This window comes from Marmota flaviventris, chromosome 2 (assembly GCF_047511675.1).
Source record: "Marmota flaviventris isolate mMarFla1 chromosome 2, mMarFla1.hap1, whole genome shotgun sequence".
NCBI classification, from domain to species: domain Eukaryota; kingdom Metazoa; phylum Chordata; class Mammalia; order Rodentia; family Sciuridae; genus Marmota; species Marmota flaviventris.
Window position 1 is genome coordinate 82,634,205 of NC_092499.1, and position 18,022 is coordinate 82,652,226.

At 39.4% G+C, this 18,022-nt stretch overlaps 1 protein-coding gene across 1 annotated transcript; it reads right to left on the minus strand.

Annotated features, from left to right (window-relative positions):
• Positions 1–251: 251 nt before the first annotated feature.
• On the minus strand, positions 252–1,913 carry Chrm5 (cholinergic receptor muscarinic 5). Its single transcript, XM_027926203.2, has one exon. It carries the CDS (start codon positions 1,911–1,913, stop codon positions 315–317), a length of 1,599 nt encoding a protein of 532 aa, XP_027782004.1. The 3' UTR covers positions 252–314.
• Positions 1,914–18,022: the final 16,109 nt, after the last annotated feature.

An 18,022-nucleotide genomic window follows, 5' to 3' on the forward strand; every position in this document is an offset into this window, starting at 1 on the left:
GACAGGTTTCCACAAGGGAGGGTTTCCATCTGGTCCCTGCTGTGCCCCACAGAAAACTAGATAAATGTTTCTATAGGTCATTGTTCCTTGTGACCTGAGTGTGCTTCCAGTGAAAGGTCACGGTTCTGTCTACCTCATTGGTAAACTCTAGTGGTGATAGGCAAGAATCTTTTAGTATCCGCAGCAATTACCTCCTGTAACACCTTTCTTTTGGCAATTTAGAACACTATTCAGGGACTCTAAATGACAGATGACATTTTAAAAACACATAAACAAGACATGGTCATTATTCTTTTGCGGGAGATGTGAACTCTTCAGGGTAGCTTGCTGTTCCCCTGCCAGTACAATTTCTCTTCAATTTTTTTCTTTTTCCATCGGCAGAGAAGCAGCATCTTAAAGGTCTTCCTGAAGGTTCTGTTGCAGAGGGCGTAGCAGATGGGGTTGACGGTGCTATTAACATAGCACAACCAATAGCCCAAGTGCCACAGGGTGACAGGGACACACTTGTCACAGAAGGTGGACACCAGGACCATTATGTTATAAGGGGTCCATGTGATGATGAAGGCCAGGAGAATGGCACTCAAGGTCTGGGCAGCTTTCCTCTCTTTGACAAGGACCATTCTCTTTCTTTTGGTCATTTGATGGCTGAGGTTGGGATCAAGGCCTTTCGCTGAAGGGTCCTTGGACATTGGGAAGGAGCAGGGCATGATTTTCACCTTGCGACAGCCATTGTTGGCCTCTTGGGTCCCATCAGCTTTTACCACCAATCGGAACTTATAGGCCACACATTTTTGACTCTTGAGTTTATTAGCAGCTGCTGGAGACAGGAAGTATTTTGGGGTGTCACAGTCATTTTTTTCAGTTTGAGCTTTCACAAAAGTCTCCTTTGTTTCTCCAGCACTGAATTCTTCCTTTGGGCTTTCCTTCTCCTGACTCTTGTAGACCACTTGGAAGACAGGGTCAGTGGTGGGCTTGTCCTCATCCTCTGAGGAGGGGTAGCTGCTGCAGGTAGTGAGCTGCTCAGCTTTGGTCCAGTCGGTGGTTGGGTCAGTGGCTTGGGATGGCTTTCCAGTGGTGGAGGTGCTCCTGCGAGAGGATGACCAGGAGGCCTGCTTCCTTTCCCTCTGTGCCAGAGTAGGTTGAGGGCAGGTAAGGCAGGACCTGAGCAGAGCCCTGTGAGCTGGCTTTCTCTTCCCGGCTTCAGCCACAGAGTCAGAACCCTGGAGGTCAGCCAGGTCCTTGGTTCGCTTCTCTGTTTCCCGGTAGATTCTGCAGTAGAGGATAGTCATGACAGAAACAGGGATGTAGAAGGCAGCAATGGCCGTGCCAAAAGTGATGGTGGGCTCAGAGAGGAACTGGATCTGGCACTCATCTGGTGGTACTGTCCGCTTCCCAACCAAGTACTGCCAGCAGAGAATGGCTGGGGCCCAGAGGATGAAGGAGATCAGCCAGGCCAAGCCAATCATGATGCCAGCCCTCTTTGGGGTACGCTTGGCCCGATATGTCAGGGGTCTTGTGATGGAAAAGTAACGGTCAAAACTGATCACCAGAAGGTTCATGACAGAAGCATTGCTGGCCACATAGTCCAGTGCAAGCCAAAGGTCACAAGCCAGACTCCCAAGAGCCCAGCGTCCCATGAGGATGTAGGTGGTATAGAGGTTCATGGAGAAGACCCCAATGATGAGATCTGCACAGGCTAGGCTCAGCAGGTAGTAATTGTTAACTGTCTTGAGCTGACTGTTGATTTTGAAGGAGATAATGACCAAGACGTTGCCCACGATGGTGACTAGGCTGACCACAGCAGTCACAGCTGCGATAGTAACAACTTCCCATAGTTCATGGCGCTCCAAAGGCTGGTGATTTACCAGGGTGCTGTTAACCATAGTTGCATTGAAGAATGATTCACCTTCCATCCTGGTGCAAGAATTTGCATTGGGATTAATTCTTAGGTTCTACCTAGATGGCTCTCTGTTCTATCTCACCTCTTATTGGCCAGTATCTGGAAGAGAAAGAAACACATTAGCTCCTCTCACCAGCATGACTCTTTTCCACCTATTGTTTATCTTTTCTAACAGAATATCAAATGTGGTTGCACACACATTTAGAGCAAGATGCTGAACTCTCTAAACTTTTGGTGATATTTTTATGAAGGCATTACCGTTTTGCTTTTTATGATTATAATGCCTGAGTGCTCTCCTTCTATGTGGACCTGCTGCCCTCTTGTGTCCACTTTTTGAAAAAGGACTGAGAAGATGTTGGAAAAGGAACAGGAGAGAACTGATTATCTGGGAGCAATAAGCAGGAATATTAAATGACCTTACATTGCAATAACCTCATAGCACAAAACCTGTTTTGTGAGCTTTGGGCAATTGTGGAGAGTGGTGACAGTGACTGGGAGACCAGTGTCTGAGACTGGGGTCCCTTATGACTTCATGGCTGTGGCATACTTGGTGACTGGGAAAGTTTTTGTGCAAAGGCATAGGCTGCCCAGTTGCTAATGGAGATGTCCTCCATGCTAGAGTCTTATCAGCTTCGACCTTAATCTCAGGCACAGCAGCTCCTGGGAATGAAGGAACTTCCTTGCTAAGATAACAACATTTTACCAGTTCGGCTGCTCCTGAATCTACTCTCGAATTAGTAACTTTAAACAATGAACTTTCTTGAGAGCTGCATAATTCTCCTAACATTGCACATTGCAACTGTAGAATGTAACTGAGGAAACAACTGCATACTGTTGCTAACTCTGTAACTTTCATGAATACAAAGAATAATGCCTGCATAATCTTTAATCTGATTTAGAGACATATATAATAAAGATTGCTGGTGTAATTCTTTAGACCTGCTTCTCCATCAGAGAGCATCATTCCATTGGACCCCAGCTTTATCTTCAAGATCTGTGTGTATTGACTATCTCTTCCAATCTCCCATAGCCCCTTGCTGGAACCTGATAGTTTGGCCGTGCTGGTTGGGACAGGCAATAAGTACCTAGACTGTGGTGAACTGGAGAAAAAAAACAAACTGTATCTATTCTATTATTCCAATCTTAATTATTAGGGGTTACTGAGGCACTATTGTGAGTCAACATGGCATGCAACACTTCTCCCTGCCTGAATGTGCAAATTCCACATACAGACCTGGTTTGCACCTTTTGAAATTTGCCCACTCCTGAAGATAATAACCCTCTCTCCATTCTTGACTATTATCAATATCATAGAATTGTCTTATCTTTTTTTTCCTGATTATATAAGTAATAACACTCCTCGTAAGAGTTTAGTCAATATTAAAATCTAAATGTAGAAATGTCTTCTCTAATCTCATCTTGCTATTGGGTAACCAGCGCAATCAGTGTAGTGTGAATTTTGGCAGTTTTTTCCCCACTATGCATATACTAATACCTATTTAGAGGTGCATTTTCTTTTTCTTTTTTCTTTTTGTTACCAGGGATTGAACCCAGGGGTATTTCCCCACTGAACCACGTCCCTAGCCCTTTTTTATAATTTTTTAGAGACAGGGTCTTGTTGAGTTGTTTAGGGCCTCACTAAGTTGCCAAGGCTGGCTTTGAACTCATGATCCTCCTACCTCAGCCTCCCAGGTCACTGGGATTCCAGGCATGTGCTACCATGCCTGGCTAGAGGTACATTTTTAATGTTTACACCCTGAATTTTGTTTGTCATCACAGCTTCTGTATCCATACATCTAGAGCTACCTTTTTTTCACTCCAACAGCTGCACATTATTCTATTTAAATGGGTGTATTTGAGAGTAGGTCTCTCAACTTCTTGCCCACGCAGGACGATTGGGTACCCTCATGGGCACCATCAACACCTGTGCAGAACTATTAGCCACCCACCCCAGCAGAAATCACCGAAGCCACTCCCACGCAGGACATCTGGCACTTCCCACATGGCAGGAACTCCAGTCGCCACTCCTGTGTGGACCCCCATCGGGGGCTCCCCCAGTCGCTGCCATCTTGGGGCTCTGCAACAGTGGAGATACTGCACGCAGTGGCCTGCCTGAACCCAAGAACTTCACATAGACTCTGAAGTAAGCCCACAGCCACACACTGCACGAGCTTGTCTCTGAACTCATCCTCCAACATCATTGGTCGGCTCCCCCCACACAATTCGACAGCCCACTGCTGAAAGCAGCATGGCCACCTTCATCACTCTCTTCAGTGGGGGGCAACACCCAGTTTGGAACTCCAGCCGGTCAGATACCCAGGTTCTAATTCCCCTGTTTCCCCAGCAGCCACTACCTGGCACAGTGACACCCTGGTTAATTTCACCACCCCAAGGGCAGAGGTACCAGCTAACAACAGATGACCCAACCTATTGGATGAGAAGGGAAGCAGGAAAGATTCGGATTTCTGACCAAAACAATCTAGTTTCTTCCTTCAAGATTTTTTTTCCTCCACCCCCTCCCCTGTTCTTCTGCCCTCACATCTCCAACATATGTGAAACCAAGTACGTTGCATGAAGTAGGATTTTGAGGACTGGGGCGTCTGAATAAGATATTGCAGCTGTGTTGAATATATATGTATTTTCTTTTATCCCACCAATTTCTAATATTTTAACATTTTTAATTTTTCTCAATATATATGTGTGTTTGTTTTGTGTACTCTACTGTCGTCCCACTTACTTGTCTACCCAAAATTACTTCCTCTCCCTTCTCCTTCTACTAATATTCTTCTTTAGATTTCTCTTTCACACTTCCTAAGATATAATAACTATATCCTCACCTCCTACCTCCTCAGCATATCATCCTTCTCCTCACCTTCAGTTCTTTGTCCACCATCAGAAACTGTAAACCCTTTTACAAACCTACTGAGTATATTGTAGATAATAATTGAATTCACCATTTCTGTATATTGTGATGAAACTGCAAATGTCTTAATCACAAGCATTTATTTTCAGTGTGAATACTGTTTATATTTGGATCTGATAACATTGTCCTTCACCTCAAAGGAGAGGTATTGGATCCCAACAGGGGCACTATAAGCCTATAGGGTTAAAAATGGTAATACCTCAGATCCACAGTGCTAGAAGGGAAGACACACAAGCAATATGAAAAGACAAAGGAAGAAAGTGCCCCAAACATATCAAGATACCATATTATTAGAATCCATGGCCAGCACAGCAAAAGAAACGACAGAGAAGGAATTCAGGATGTACACGATTAAAATACTCTGTGAATTAAAGGATGATATAAGAGAGCAAACGCAGGCAGCAAAAGATCATTTTGACAAAGAGCTACATAAACAAATACAGGAAGCAAAAGATCACCTTAGGGAGATACAGGTACTTAAAAAAAACAGAAATCCTTGAAATGAAAGAAACAATAAACCAAATTAAAAGCTCAATTGAAAGCATCACCAACAGATTAGACCACTTGGAAGATAGAACCTCAGACAATGAAGACAAAATATATAATCTTGAAAACAATGTAGACAACACAGTGAGAATGATAAGAAATCATGAGCAGAACATTCAAGAAATATGGGATAACATAAATAGAACAAATTTAAGAGTTATTAGGATAGAGGAAGGAATAGAGTTTCAGACCAAAGGAATGAGCAATCTATTCAATGAAATAATATCAGAAAATTTTCCAAACATAAAGAATGAATTGGAAAACCAAATTCAAGAGGCTTATAGGATGCCAAACGTACAAAATCACAACAGATCCACACCAAGCCACATTATACTGAAAATGCCTAACATACAGAATAAGGAGAGAATATTAAAAGCCACAAGAGAAAGGAATCAGATTACATATAAGGGAAAATAAATTAGATTATGTGCAGATTTTTCAACCCAGACCCTGAAAGCTAGAAGATCCTGATACAACATATATCAAGCTCTAAAAGAAAATGGATGCCAACCAAAAATCTTATATCCAGCAAAATTAAGCTGTAGGTTTGATGATGACATAAAAACCTTCCATGATAAACAAAAATTAAAAGAATTTACAACTAGAAAGCCTGCACTACAGAACATCCTCAGCGAAATATTCCATGAAGAGGAAATGAAAAACAATGAGGAAAATTAGCAAAGGGAGGTGTTACACTAAAGGAAAAACTAATCAAAGAAGAAATCAAGTCAAGTTAAATACCAAAAATAAACAATAATGGCTGGGAATACAAATCATATCTCAATAATAACCCTGAATGTTAATAGCCTAAACTCACCAATCAAAAGACATACACTAGCAGATTGAATTTAATAAAAAGACCCAATAATATGCTGCCTTCATGAGACTCATCTCATAGGAAAAGACATCCACAGACTGAAGATGAAGGGTTGGGAAAAAATATACCACTCACATGGACTGTGGAAACAAGCAGGGGTTTCCATCCTCATATCAAATAAAGTAGACTTCAAGCTAAAGTTTATCAAAAGGGACAAAGAAGGACACTTCATATTGCTCAAAGGAACCATACATCAACAAGACATAACAATTATAAATATATATGCCCCCAAAAGTTCATCAAACAAACTCTTCTTAAGTTCAACAGTCAAATAGACCATAACACAGTAATTCTGGGTGACTTTAACACACCTCTTTCACCACTAGATAGATCTTCCAAAAAAAGCTGAATAAAGAAACTATAGAACTCAATAATATAATCAATAACTTAGATTTAATTGACATATATATCTTCAACAAGCGAATGCACATTCTTCTAAGCAGTACAAGGATCCTTCTCTAAAATAGACCATATATTATGCCACAAAGCAACTCTTAGCAAGTACAAAAAAGTAGAGATACTTCCCTGCATCTATCAGACCATAATGGAATAAAATTAGAAATCAATGATCAAATAAAAAATAAAAGCTTCATCAACACCTGGAGACTAAATAATATAGTACTGAATGAGCAATGGGTTGCAAAAGACATCAAGGAGGAGATTTAAAAATTCTTAGAGGTGAATAAGAACACAGATACAACATAGTGAAATCTCTGGGACACTATGAAGGCAGTACTAAGAGGAAAGTTCATTGCATGGAGTTCATTCCTTAAAAGAAGATAAACTAACAAACAAATGACTTAACATTACATTTCAAAGCCTTAGAAAAAGAAGAACAAATCAACACCAAAAGCAGTAGAAGACAGGAAATAATTAAAATCAGAGCTGATATCAATGAAGTTGAAGCAAAAGAACTGAAAAAAGTTGACAAAACAAAAAGTTGGTTCTTTGAAAAAATAAATAAAATTGATAAACGCTTAGCCATGTTAACAAATAGACGAAGAGAGAAAACTCAAATTACTAAAATATGTGATGAAAAAGAAAATATCACAACAGACACCAATGAAATACCGAAAATAATTAGAAATTATTTTGAAAACTTGTACTCCAATAAAATAGAAAATATTGAAGGCATCAAAAAATTTCTAATGTCATATGATTTTCTCAAATTGAATCAGGACGATATACACAATTTAAACAGATCAATTTCAAGTGATGAAATAGAAGATGCCATCAGAAGCCTACCAACCAAGAAAAGCCTAGGACCAGATTGGATGCACAGCTGAGTTTTACAAGACCTTTAAAGTAAAGTACCAATACTCTTTAATTTATTTAAAAATAAAAGCTTCATCAACACCTGGAGACTAAAGTAAAGTAAAGTACTATTTCGGGAAATAGAAAAAGAGGGAGCACTTCCAAACTCATTCTATGAGGCCAATATCACCCTGATTCCAAGACCAGGCAAAGACACATCAAAGGAAGAAAACTTCAGACCAACATCTCTAATGAATATAGTTGCAAAAATTCTCAGTAAAATTCTGGCAAATCGAATACAAAAACATATGAAAAAGATAGTGCACCACGATCAAGTGGGGTTCATCCCAGGGAAGCAAGGTTGGTTCAACATATGGAAATCAATAAATGTAACGCATCACATCAATTGATCATCTCAATAGATGCAGAAAAAGCATTTCGACAAATACAGCACCCCTTCATGTTCAAAACACCAGAAAAACTAGGAATAACAGGAACATATCTCAACATTGTAAAAGCTATCTGTGCTAAACCCCAGGCCAACATTATTCTAAATGGAGAGGAATTGAATGCATTCCCTCTAAAAACTGGAACAAGACAGGGATGCCCTCTTTCACCACTTCTATTTAATATAGTTCTTGAAACACTGGCCAGAGCAACTAGATAACAGAAATTAAAGGTATACAGATAGGAAAAGAAAAACTAAAATTAGCACTATTTGCTGATGATATGATTCTGTACCAGAAGACCCAAAAAATTCCACCAGAAAACTTCTAGAACTAGTAAATGAATTCAGCAAAGTAGCAGGATATAAAATCAACACTCATAAAGCAAAGACATTTCTGTATATCAGTGACAAATCCTCTGAAAGAGAAATAAGGAAAACTACCACATTTACAATTGCCTCCAAAAAAAAAAATACTTGAAAATCAACCTAAATAAGAGGTGAAAGACCTCTACAACAAAAACTACAGAACGCTAAAGAAAGAAATTAAAGAAGACCTTAGAAGATGGAAAGAACTCTCTTGTTCTTGGATATGCAGAATTAATATTGTCAAAATGAAAATACTACCAAAAACACTATTCAGATTTAATGCAATTCCAATCAAAACCCCAATGATATTCCTCATAGAAATAGAAAAAACAATCATGAAATTCATCTGGAAAAATAAGAGACCCAGAATACCTAAAGCAATCCTTAGAAAGAAGAGTGAAGCAGGTGGCATCACTATACCAGACCTTAAACTATACTACAGAGAAATAGTAACAAAAACATGATATTGGCATCAAAATAGACTTATAGACCAATGGTACAGAATACAGGATACAGAGATTAACCTACATAATTACAGTTATCTTATGTTAGACAAAGGAACCAAAAACATACATTGGAGAAAAGATAGCCTATTCAACAAATGGTGCTGGGAGAACTGGAAATCCATATGCAACAAAATGAAATTAAACCCCTATTTCTCACCTTGCACAAAACTCAATCAAAGTGGATCAAGGACCTAGGAATTAAACCAGGGACAATGAGCCTAATAGAAGAAAAAGTAGGTCCAAATCATATTGGATTAGGCTCCTACTTCCTTAAGAAGACTCCTGCAGTGCAAGAATTAAAATCAAGAATTAATAAATGGGATGAATTCAAATTAAAAAGCTTCTCAGCAAAAGAAACAATCAGTGAGGTGAACAGAGAGCCTACAGTTTGGGAGCAAATTTTTACCACTTGCACATCAGACAGAGCACTAATCTCTAGGGTATATAAATAACTCAAAAAGACAAACTCCAAAAAACCAAATAACCCAATCAATAAATGGGCCAAGGAACTAAACAGACACTTCTCAGAAGGCGATATACAATCAATCAACAAATAAATGAAAAAATGTTCAACATCTTTAGCAATTAGAGAAATGCAAATCAAAACTATTCTAAGATTTCATCTGACTCCAGTCAGAATGGCAGCTATTATGAAGACAAACAACAATAAGAGCTGGCGAAGATGTGGGGAAAAAGGCACACTCATACATTGCTGGTGGGATTGCAAAACGGTGCAGCCAATATGGAAAGCAGTATGGAGATTCTTTGGAAAACTGGGAATGGAACCACCTTTTGATCCAGCTATCCCTCTCCTCGGACTATACCCAAAGGACTTAAAAACAGCATACTACAGGGACACAGCCACATCAATGTTTATTGCAGCACAATTCACAGTAGCTAAACCGTGGAACCAACCTAGATGCCCTTCAGTAGATGAATGGATAAAGAAAAAGTGGTATGTGTGTGTGTGTGTGTGTGTGTGTGTGTGTATATATATACACACACATACATACATACATATACATACACATTGGGGATATATATATATATATATATATATATATATATATACCCCCAATGGAATATTTCTCAGTAATGAAAGAAAATAAAATCATGGCATTTTCAGGCAAATGGATGAAATTGGAGAATATAACGCTAAGTGAAATAAACTAATAAACCAATCCCCAAAAAACAAATGCCGAATGTTTTCTCTGATATAAGGAGACTGATTCATAGTGGGGTTGGGAGGGGGAGCATGGGAAGATTAGACAAACTATAGACAGGGCAGAGGGGAAGGAGGGGAAGTGAGGGGGCCAGTGGGTAAAAAAAGATGGTGGAATGAGATGGACATCACTATCCTAAGTACATATATGAAAAAGACATGAATGGTGTGAATATACTTTGTATACAAGCAGAGAGATGAAGAATAGTGCTCTACATATGTAATATGAATTGTAATGCATTCTGCTATCATATATAACAAATTAGAATAAAAAAATTAAAAAACAAAATAAAAAAAACAGAAGACTGAGCAAATAGCTTGTAACAACTGGGCCAAATATGAGAGGGTTTTTTTTTTTTTTTTTTTTTTTGTGGTGCTGGGGATCGATTCCAAGGCCTTGTGCATAGGAGGCAAGCAGTCTACCAACTGAGCTATGTCCCCAGACCCCAAATATGGATTTAATCTTTAATCCCAAAGAATTTATGTATGCTGTTATACTTAGGCTGAAATAAAATTAATAATTGCTTGAAAAAAATGGGTATTTTAAATCAACTATCTGTTGACAATTTAAACTTTAAAATTAAAAGAAAAATTTTCCTTTGTGGATTAAAAGTCTATGTACATAGCTGGGCATATTGGCACATGCCTGAAACTCCAGCAATTCAGGAAAAGCAGGAAGATCCTAAGTTCAAGTGTAGCCTCAGCAACTTAGTGAGACCTGTCTCAAAATTAAAAAAAACTATGCATGTATGTGATAAAGATTTCGATAAGTTCAAAAGGGTAAAAAGTAGGTTTTGTCTTCCCCAAAATCTGTTCTCTAAGCTCCCAATCTCCCTTTTCCAGATGTAACTCTTGTTACCTTGCATCTATAACTACTTGGTATTATCAACACCCTAAAAGTCATCAGCGCAAGTCCCAAGGATGCTGGGTCACTAGGCAGAGACTTCCTGGCACCTGAAAAGGGTAAATAAAGTTACACTACACCATATAATTTTGTTGGCAAATGCCATCATAGGCTGTTTTCTAGATGCCAGAGCTAAGTTACCCAGTGCAAGAAAGAGCCTATAGAACTTCCTTTATTTTTCATTACTCCTTTTCTTCTTTCTTTCCCCCAATAAATACCTAATGAATGTCTATTATGTGATGGATTCAAATGCTGGAGATACCACAGAACAAGACAAGACTCTGCCTCAAGATATGATTTGGGGATATAAACAGGTAAATAGCAGGGGACAGATTGCCACTGGACACACATGACCCAGTTGTGTGTGTGTATGGGCAGGAACTCCATGAATGTGTGTGTGTAACTTGGATATGTCTTCTCTCTCATCTGGTTTCCCATATGAAAAAATAAGAAAACTCAACAATGGAATGGATCCAAGATAACTATAGTTCTGTAAATTTGAATCTGCATTATCTAATGTGATGGTTAATTTTATGTGTTAACTTGTCTAGACTACAGGACTCAGTTGTTTGATTAAATCAATCAAGATGTTGCTATGAAAGTACTTTTCAGGGGCTGGGGATGTGGCTCAAGTGGTAGCGTGCTTGCCTGGCATGCGTGTGGCCCGGGTTCAATCCTCAGCACCACATACAAACAAAAATGTTGTGTCTGCTGAAAACTAAAAAATAAATATTAAAAAATTCTCTCTCTCTCTCTCTTTAAAAAAAAAAAAGTACTTTTCAGATATGATTGACACTGAATCAGTAGACTTTGAGTACAGCAGAAGTGGATTCATAATGTAGATGGAATTCACCCAATCACTTGAAGACTGTAAGTGAAAAGACTGAGACTTCTAGAAAAGGAAGGATTTCTGCCTCCAGGTGGAAGACTTAAGAGGACAACATCAATTCCTGCTGGCTTCCCAGTCTGCCCACTGGCTTCGGACTCACCAGGCCCTGCTAACATGTGAGCATGGCAACCTGTCCCTCCCCCTCCCCTGTCCTCCATCAGTGAGTTTGGGGATGAGGTTTGATTCCTACAAAATGAAGGGTTGATATAGGTAAGCAGATCTCATCATAGGCTGCACAATAAAACCACCCAGGAGCTTTAGAAAAGTATTAATGTCTGGGCCTCATCCCTGGCCTGTTAACTCAGAAACTACTTGAGAGAGACTTGGGTATAATTTCATTTTCAAATTCCTTAGGTGATCCTCATGTACAGTTAGAGGGGGAAAACCAGTGATGCGCCAGGTGAAGTTATTAGAGGGCAACGCTGGCATCACCTGGTAGCTCTTTATAAATGAGTAATCCCTACAACTAGAATCAGTGCTTCTCAAAATTTAACATGTATATAAATTACCTGGTGGAACTTGTTAAGTTTTAGAAGGGGGCTTGCAATTCCACAGTTTTTAAAAAAACCCAAGTACTCTTGATGCTGTGATCCCCTAAAATATAAGGCTAAGAATAATTTCTCAACTTCTTAGAAAAGGCGAACTATAGCTCACAAAGATGCTGTTAAACTGGAATTTTAAATTGAAATGCACAGTAACTTATGGATTTCCTTCTACCTTACAAAGTCATTTGAGTTTTTTCTTCCTGTTTGAAATTAATAAATCTTTCCAACTTTGCTTACCTCTATTCTTTTCATTTTGGGAGGAGAATGGTTTTTTCTGGTTCCTAGGTTACTGGGCCTCCACAGACCCTTTCACAAAGGCATTTGGGACATGAGAAGGCTCTATAACTGAAGGACTGATCATAGTTGAGTGTGAAGACTGTTTCAAGCATGAGAGTTTTCTAACAGATGTTTCTTTTTCTTTCCTTCTTATTTGGTACAGGGATTGAACCCAGGAGTAGTTAACCACGAAACTGCCCTTTTAATATTTTTAGGCAGGGTCTCACTAAGATACTTGCTAAGTTGCTGAGGCTGCTCACGAACATGTAATCCTCCTGCCTCAGCCTCTCTAGTTGCTGGGATTACAGGTGTACACCCCCATGCCTAGTTTCCATCATACATTTCTTGAATCATTAAACAAAACAAAAAAATTTCTTGAGCAAAAGACTGTGTTTATGGAGGAGTAACTCTTATTTTTTGGGGGTGGAGGAGTTGCAAAAGGAGGCAAATGAAATGCATGTGGTTATCTGGGTGTGGGATCCGGACTCTTACTTGGTTACTCCAACTGTAAAAGTCCTTACTTTTCACCCACTGTCCAGAGAATGTTTATTTCTAGGGTGCCAGCATTAACAGAGAGCAGGGGAATAAAAAGTTTTGTGTTCCCAACCTTAGCAGTTTGTGTTTTTGTTCTTTGTAGTCAATGAATTACAATAGAAGAAAAACAACATAAAAACCAAAAGGTGAACACTGTGTCCTAAATGAATTCCTTTCCTTGGAGAGTGGCCTTGACTTCTGAGGCTTTGCATAAGTGAACTTAGGCCTTGATTTTCTGAAATCCCTTTTCTCTGAAGAGCTTTTTGCTTCAACTTGTCCTTGCTGTGTTTTTTTGTTTCTATAGCAGCCTGCAGTGGAAAACTTTTTGTCTATAGCCCATTGATTTTGGGACATCAACAGAACAAGCTCATGTCATTATTATGGGAAATGTTAATGAGCTCCTCTTCCTTTTCAAGAACAAATCCAGAGCAAGTAGGCTTAAAACACATGTGGTAACAATGGGTTAGGTATCAGAAAGGACTTCCAATGAGAAAAGTACAAGAAAGGGATGTTCTGGACTTGGTAACTATTTATTTATTTTTAAATTTATTTTATTTTTTGATACTAGGGACTAAACTCAGGGGCACTTTACCATTGAGCTACATCCTCAGTCTTTATTTATTTATTTATTTTTTGGTACCAAGGATTGAACTCAGGGGCACTAGACCACTGAGTCACATTCCAAACCCTATTTTGTATTTTATTTAGAGACAGGGTCTCACAGAATTGCTTAGTGCTTTGCTTTTGCTGAGGCTGGCTTTGAACTCGTGATCCTCCTGCCTCAGCCTTCCGAGCCATTGGGATTACTGGTGTGCACCACCATGCCTGGCCTAGCCATTTTTATTTTTTATTTTGAGACAGGGTGTCCTTAAGCTACTCGGCTAAATTGCCGAGGCTTAAATTTGCTCCTTCTGTCTCAGCTTCCTGAGTTGATGGGATTACTGGTGTGTGCCACTACAAGAGGCATAGTGACTACTTTAAAGTAAGATACATCTCTAACTAACCGTTTTTGGTTGATAGAGTAGAAGTGCTATCTAAAGATTTGGCAATTAGGAGATGATTTCTCAATGTCTCTGAAGAGACCGAATCTGCAGCAAGATTGTAACATGACATTCTTTTAAAAACATTTGCCACTTTTACCACTGTACTAGATGCTATAGAGCATATAAAAGAGATACATGACAGGCCTTGAACTGAAGGAGTTAGTCTTTTTTAGTTCTAAAAAGGAGGATCTAGGAATAATGTTGAACTTTTAGACCAAATTGATGTGATTGTTATGGAGGACATTAATGATTGCATTGTTAGTGTAGGACAAGGAAACAGATGAGACTTTTTTACATGAAGGCAAAAACTGGAGCCACTTAATGCATATCCTGTATTCCCAGACCTTGAGGCTGGGGGTGGAGGTGGGGAGGGCTGTCCCCCTCTGCTAGAAGCGGTCTCAGATCATGATTTTCATTTTAAATATTATCATTTTCTATATGTGTCTTGATATGAAGAAGTCTGGAAGCAGCGCCACAATAGATTTATAGGTGAATTGGAACATCCAGAAGCCCTTCACTATTCCCTAAGTCTTCCCAACAGAGTTAAGGACAAGGACTATTTATTTATCTTTGAATTTCCAAGGATGGCATGTTGTTCTGCAAGTAACAAAAAGAAAATGTTTCAAGGAGGAGGGAATGATCAAGTGTATCATATGAGGTTGATAAATAAAGACTAGGAATGAAACCTGATCATTGGATTTAGTTACATTTGATCATAATAAATCTTTTTTTAAAAAAAAGATTTATTTTTTAGTTGTAGTTGAACGCCATATCTTTATTTTATTTATTTTTATATGGTGCTGAGGATCAAACCCAGGGCCTCGCACATGCTAGGTGAATGCTCTACTGCTGAGCCACAACCCCAGCCCCAAGCTCATAATGAATCTTGATACACTGTTACGGTGCAATAGTGTGAAAGCCTCCTGGAAAAGAAAGTGAATGGGAGAACTGATGACTCTTTTGAGCAGCTCTGTTATAATGGGGGTAGAGAAATGGAGTGAAAACTGGATCAGGAGGCAGTTATTTTACAAAGAAAAAGGTGGAAATAATACATGTTTTTTATGGTAATGTGAATTGTCCTTCTGAAGGTTAAAAACTGGCATGTAGGGAGAGTTGCTGAAGAGATGTCCCCAAGTTAGAGAGTAGGGAGACAAAGTGGTGGGGTAATAAAGGCATTGTTTTCTATGGGTATTATGAAGATTAAATGAATATGTGTAAAGTACTTAGAATAGTGTCAGGTGCAAAATGTTAAACGAATAAGTGTTACTACCACTCTTCATAAGTCTGTCAAACAGGCATAGTAAATACCTTCTCATAGTGTTACTGACTGCTAAATGAAAGTATCAAGCATATTTACTTACTGTGTTCTAATGAAGCTGGCTTAATTTGAAAGCCAATGATCTTTTCAACCTCATACTTTTGGAAATTTCTTGAAAACTATTGTATACTTACATTGATTTGTTCTAGTGATTCTCATCTACCATAATTTTTGCTTCTCAGGGGACATCTGGCAAGTCTGGAGACATTTTTGGTTGTCATAACTTAGGGTAGAAGGGTTGACACTGGCATCTAGTGGGGAGAGGCCAGGGATGCTGTTAAACATTCTCAGAGAATAAGCCACCACAAAAATTTTATGAAGCTCTAAATGTGCCAAGGTCATGTGAGGTATTGTGATTTGTATAAATATTGATGAAATTAATATGTGGATCTCTGTTTTAGTGGGAACCCCAACCAGTGGTATGCTGGTAAATATTCAACTACTTTCTTCCATGTCCTTTTCTCCTTACTGTAGTATGTCTGTCTCCTCTAAGTCACTTAAAATTCAATCATCAATGTGGTGGTATTAGGAGATCAGGCCTATGACAGGCAAACAGGTCCTGAGGGTGGGACCCTCACAAATGGGATTAGTGCCCACACAAAAAAAATCCTAGAGAGCTGTCAAGTCCAAGAAGAAGGCATCTGCAAATTTTTGGTGAAGGCCTGCCTTCTTGTCATAGCAGTTTCCTCCTCACATTGTGGAAGAGGGGAGCTAGTTCTTGTCTGCTTGTGAAATTAAGACAGCCAATGTCACTCAGGATTAAGATATTCATCCCTATTCTGAGTTCTCAAATTCAATAGTTCTTCCCCTTGAGCACACACACAGAATGGGAAAATGATTTTGGTTTTGAGATGCAAAGAATGAAGGATCAAAACTCAGGGCCTCACACATGCTAAGCAAGTGCTCTACCACTGACCTCACAGCTTTTAGCTGTGTGATCTTTAAAGTTATTTAACATCAGTGTTTTAGATGTTATAACACCAGTTTACTCATAGGGTTGCTGAGGTTCAAACAAGGGGACATATGGGAAGTACTTAGAACAGTGTTCTAAGTGTTACTTTTTTTTCCTTCTGCAGTAATACTAAGTGTTACTTTTTTTTCCTTCTGCAGTACTAGGGATCAAACCTAGGTGCTTGGTGCCTGCTAGAAAAGTGTTCTATCACTCAGCAATACCACTCTTTGAGACAGGCTCTTGCTGAGTTGCCTAGCTGGCAGCAACCCCAAGTATTACAGGTGTGTGCTACTGCCCATGGCCAAGTGTTAACTATTTTTTAAGATTGTTCCAAATTTACAGTCCTCAGGAGTCCCCTCAGCCTGAAAAGCTCCTTATCAAAAAGTCCAACTCCTGTTCACCCAACAGACTTTAGCCTGTTTGTTGGGCATACTTCTTCGGCTCTTGATCTTGAACCTCTCACAGCACTGGGACCACTGGACTGTAATAATCTGTTCATAGGATTATCTTCCTTGTGGGAATGAGCTACTCAGGGTAGGGTCAATGTCTTTTTTAAAAATTCAGGACATTAAAAAAAAAATTCAGGACATTGCACCGTGTCTGTGCAGAGCAGATGATTAGAAGCAAAGAACACCTTTAACTATATATGGGTTTAAGAAAAGGCCACAAAGGCTGGCAAAGAAAAAAAAAAAACACCTTTTTTTGCTAGGCTGACGTTTTTACCCTTGTTTTCATTATTTTCATGTGGTTTCTGTAGAACAAGGTTAAAAGTGGCTCCCATGAGTCTGTATAACCAACTGTTTGCTCTCCCTTTCTCTTTGGAGGGCACTGTCCAAGTTAGAATGTCAGTTTCATCACTATCTAGCTGTATCACTGTAGTAAATGTTTTATATTCTATTATGGTACCTGAAAAATAGGGGCTTCAGTAGCATTTGCTTCACAGTATAGCTTACATTTACTGAGTACATGAGCACTTAATTCTCCCAACCACTGTGATTATTTCCACAAAATTTATCTTGAAGACCTACCGGCCCCTTCTATTCTCTACATATTATAATCTGCTTCCTACTCCCAGTTGCTGCAGTTGGGCAACCCACCGGGTTCCTACACCTTTCTAAATTGATTTCAATATAATTTAAAAATAATTCCATCCTTGAAAATTAGGAAATTAAATAGATGAAAATTAAACAGATGTAACTCAATGGAAATCGAACACTTAACCAACATTTTGGTATATACTTGTTTAGACTTTTTCTAATGCAAATACACGGATTTTTTTTTTCTTTTACAAATGAGTTCTATTATACAAACGTTTCAGGGCATCTTTTAATTTACCACGCCACCCCATACCAGTCTCTGGCCTTGAGGCGGCCCGGTCCCCCACTGCAGCTCCCACCGAATCCCCAGGCTTTCGCTCGGCGGTGCTCCCGCCCCACCTGCCGGACCCCGGGCCGCCCCGCCCCGCGTCCACCCGGGGCCCCACTCCCCGCGCCTCGCCGCCGCCGGGGGCCTGTCGCTC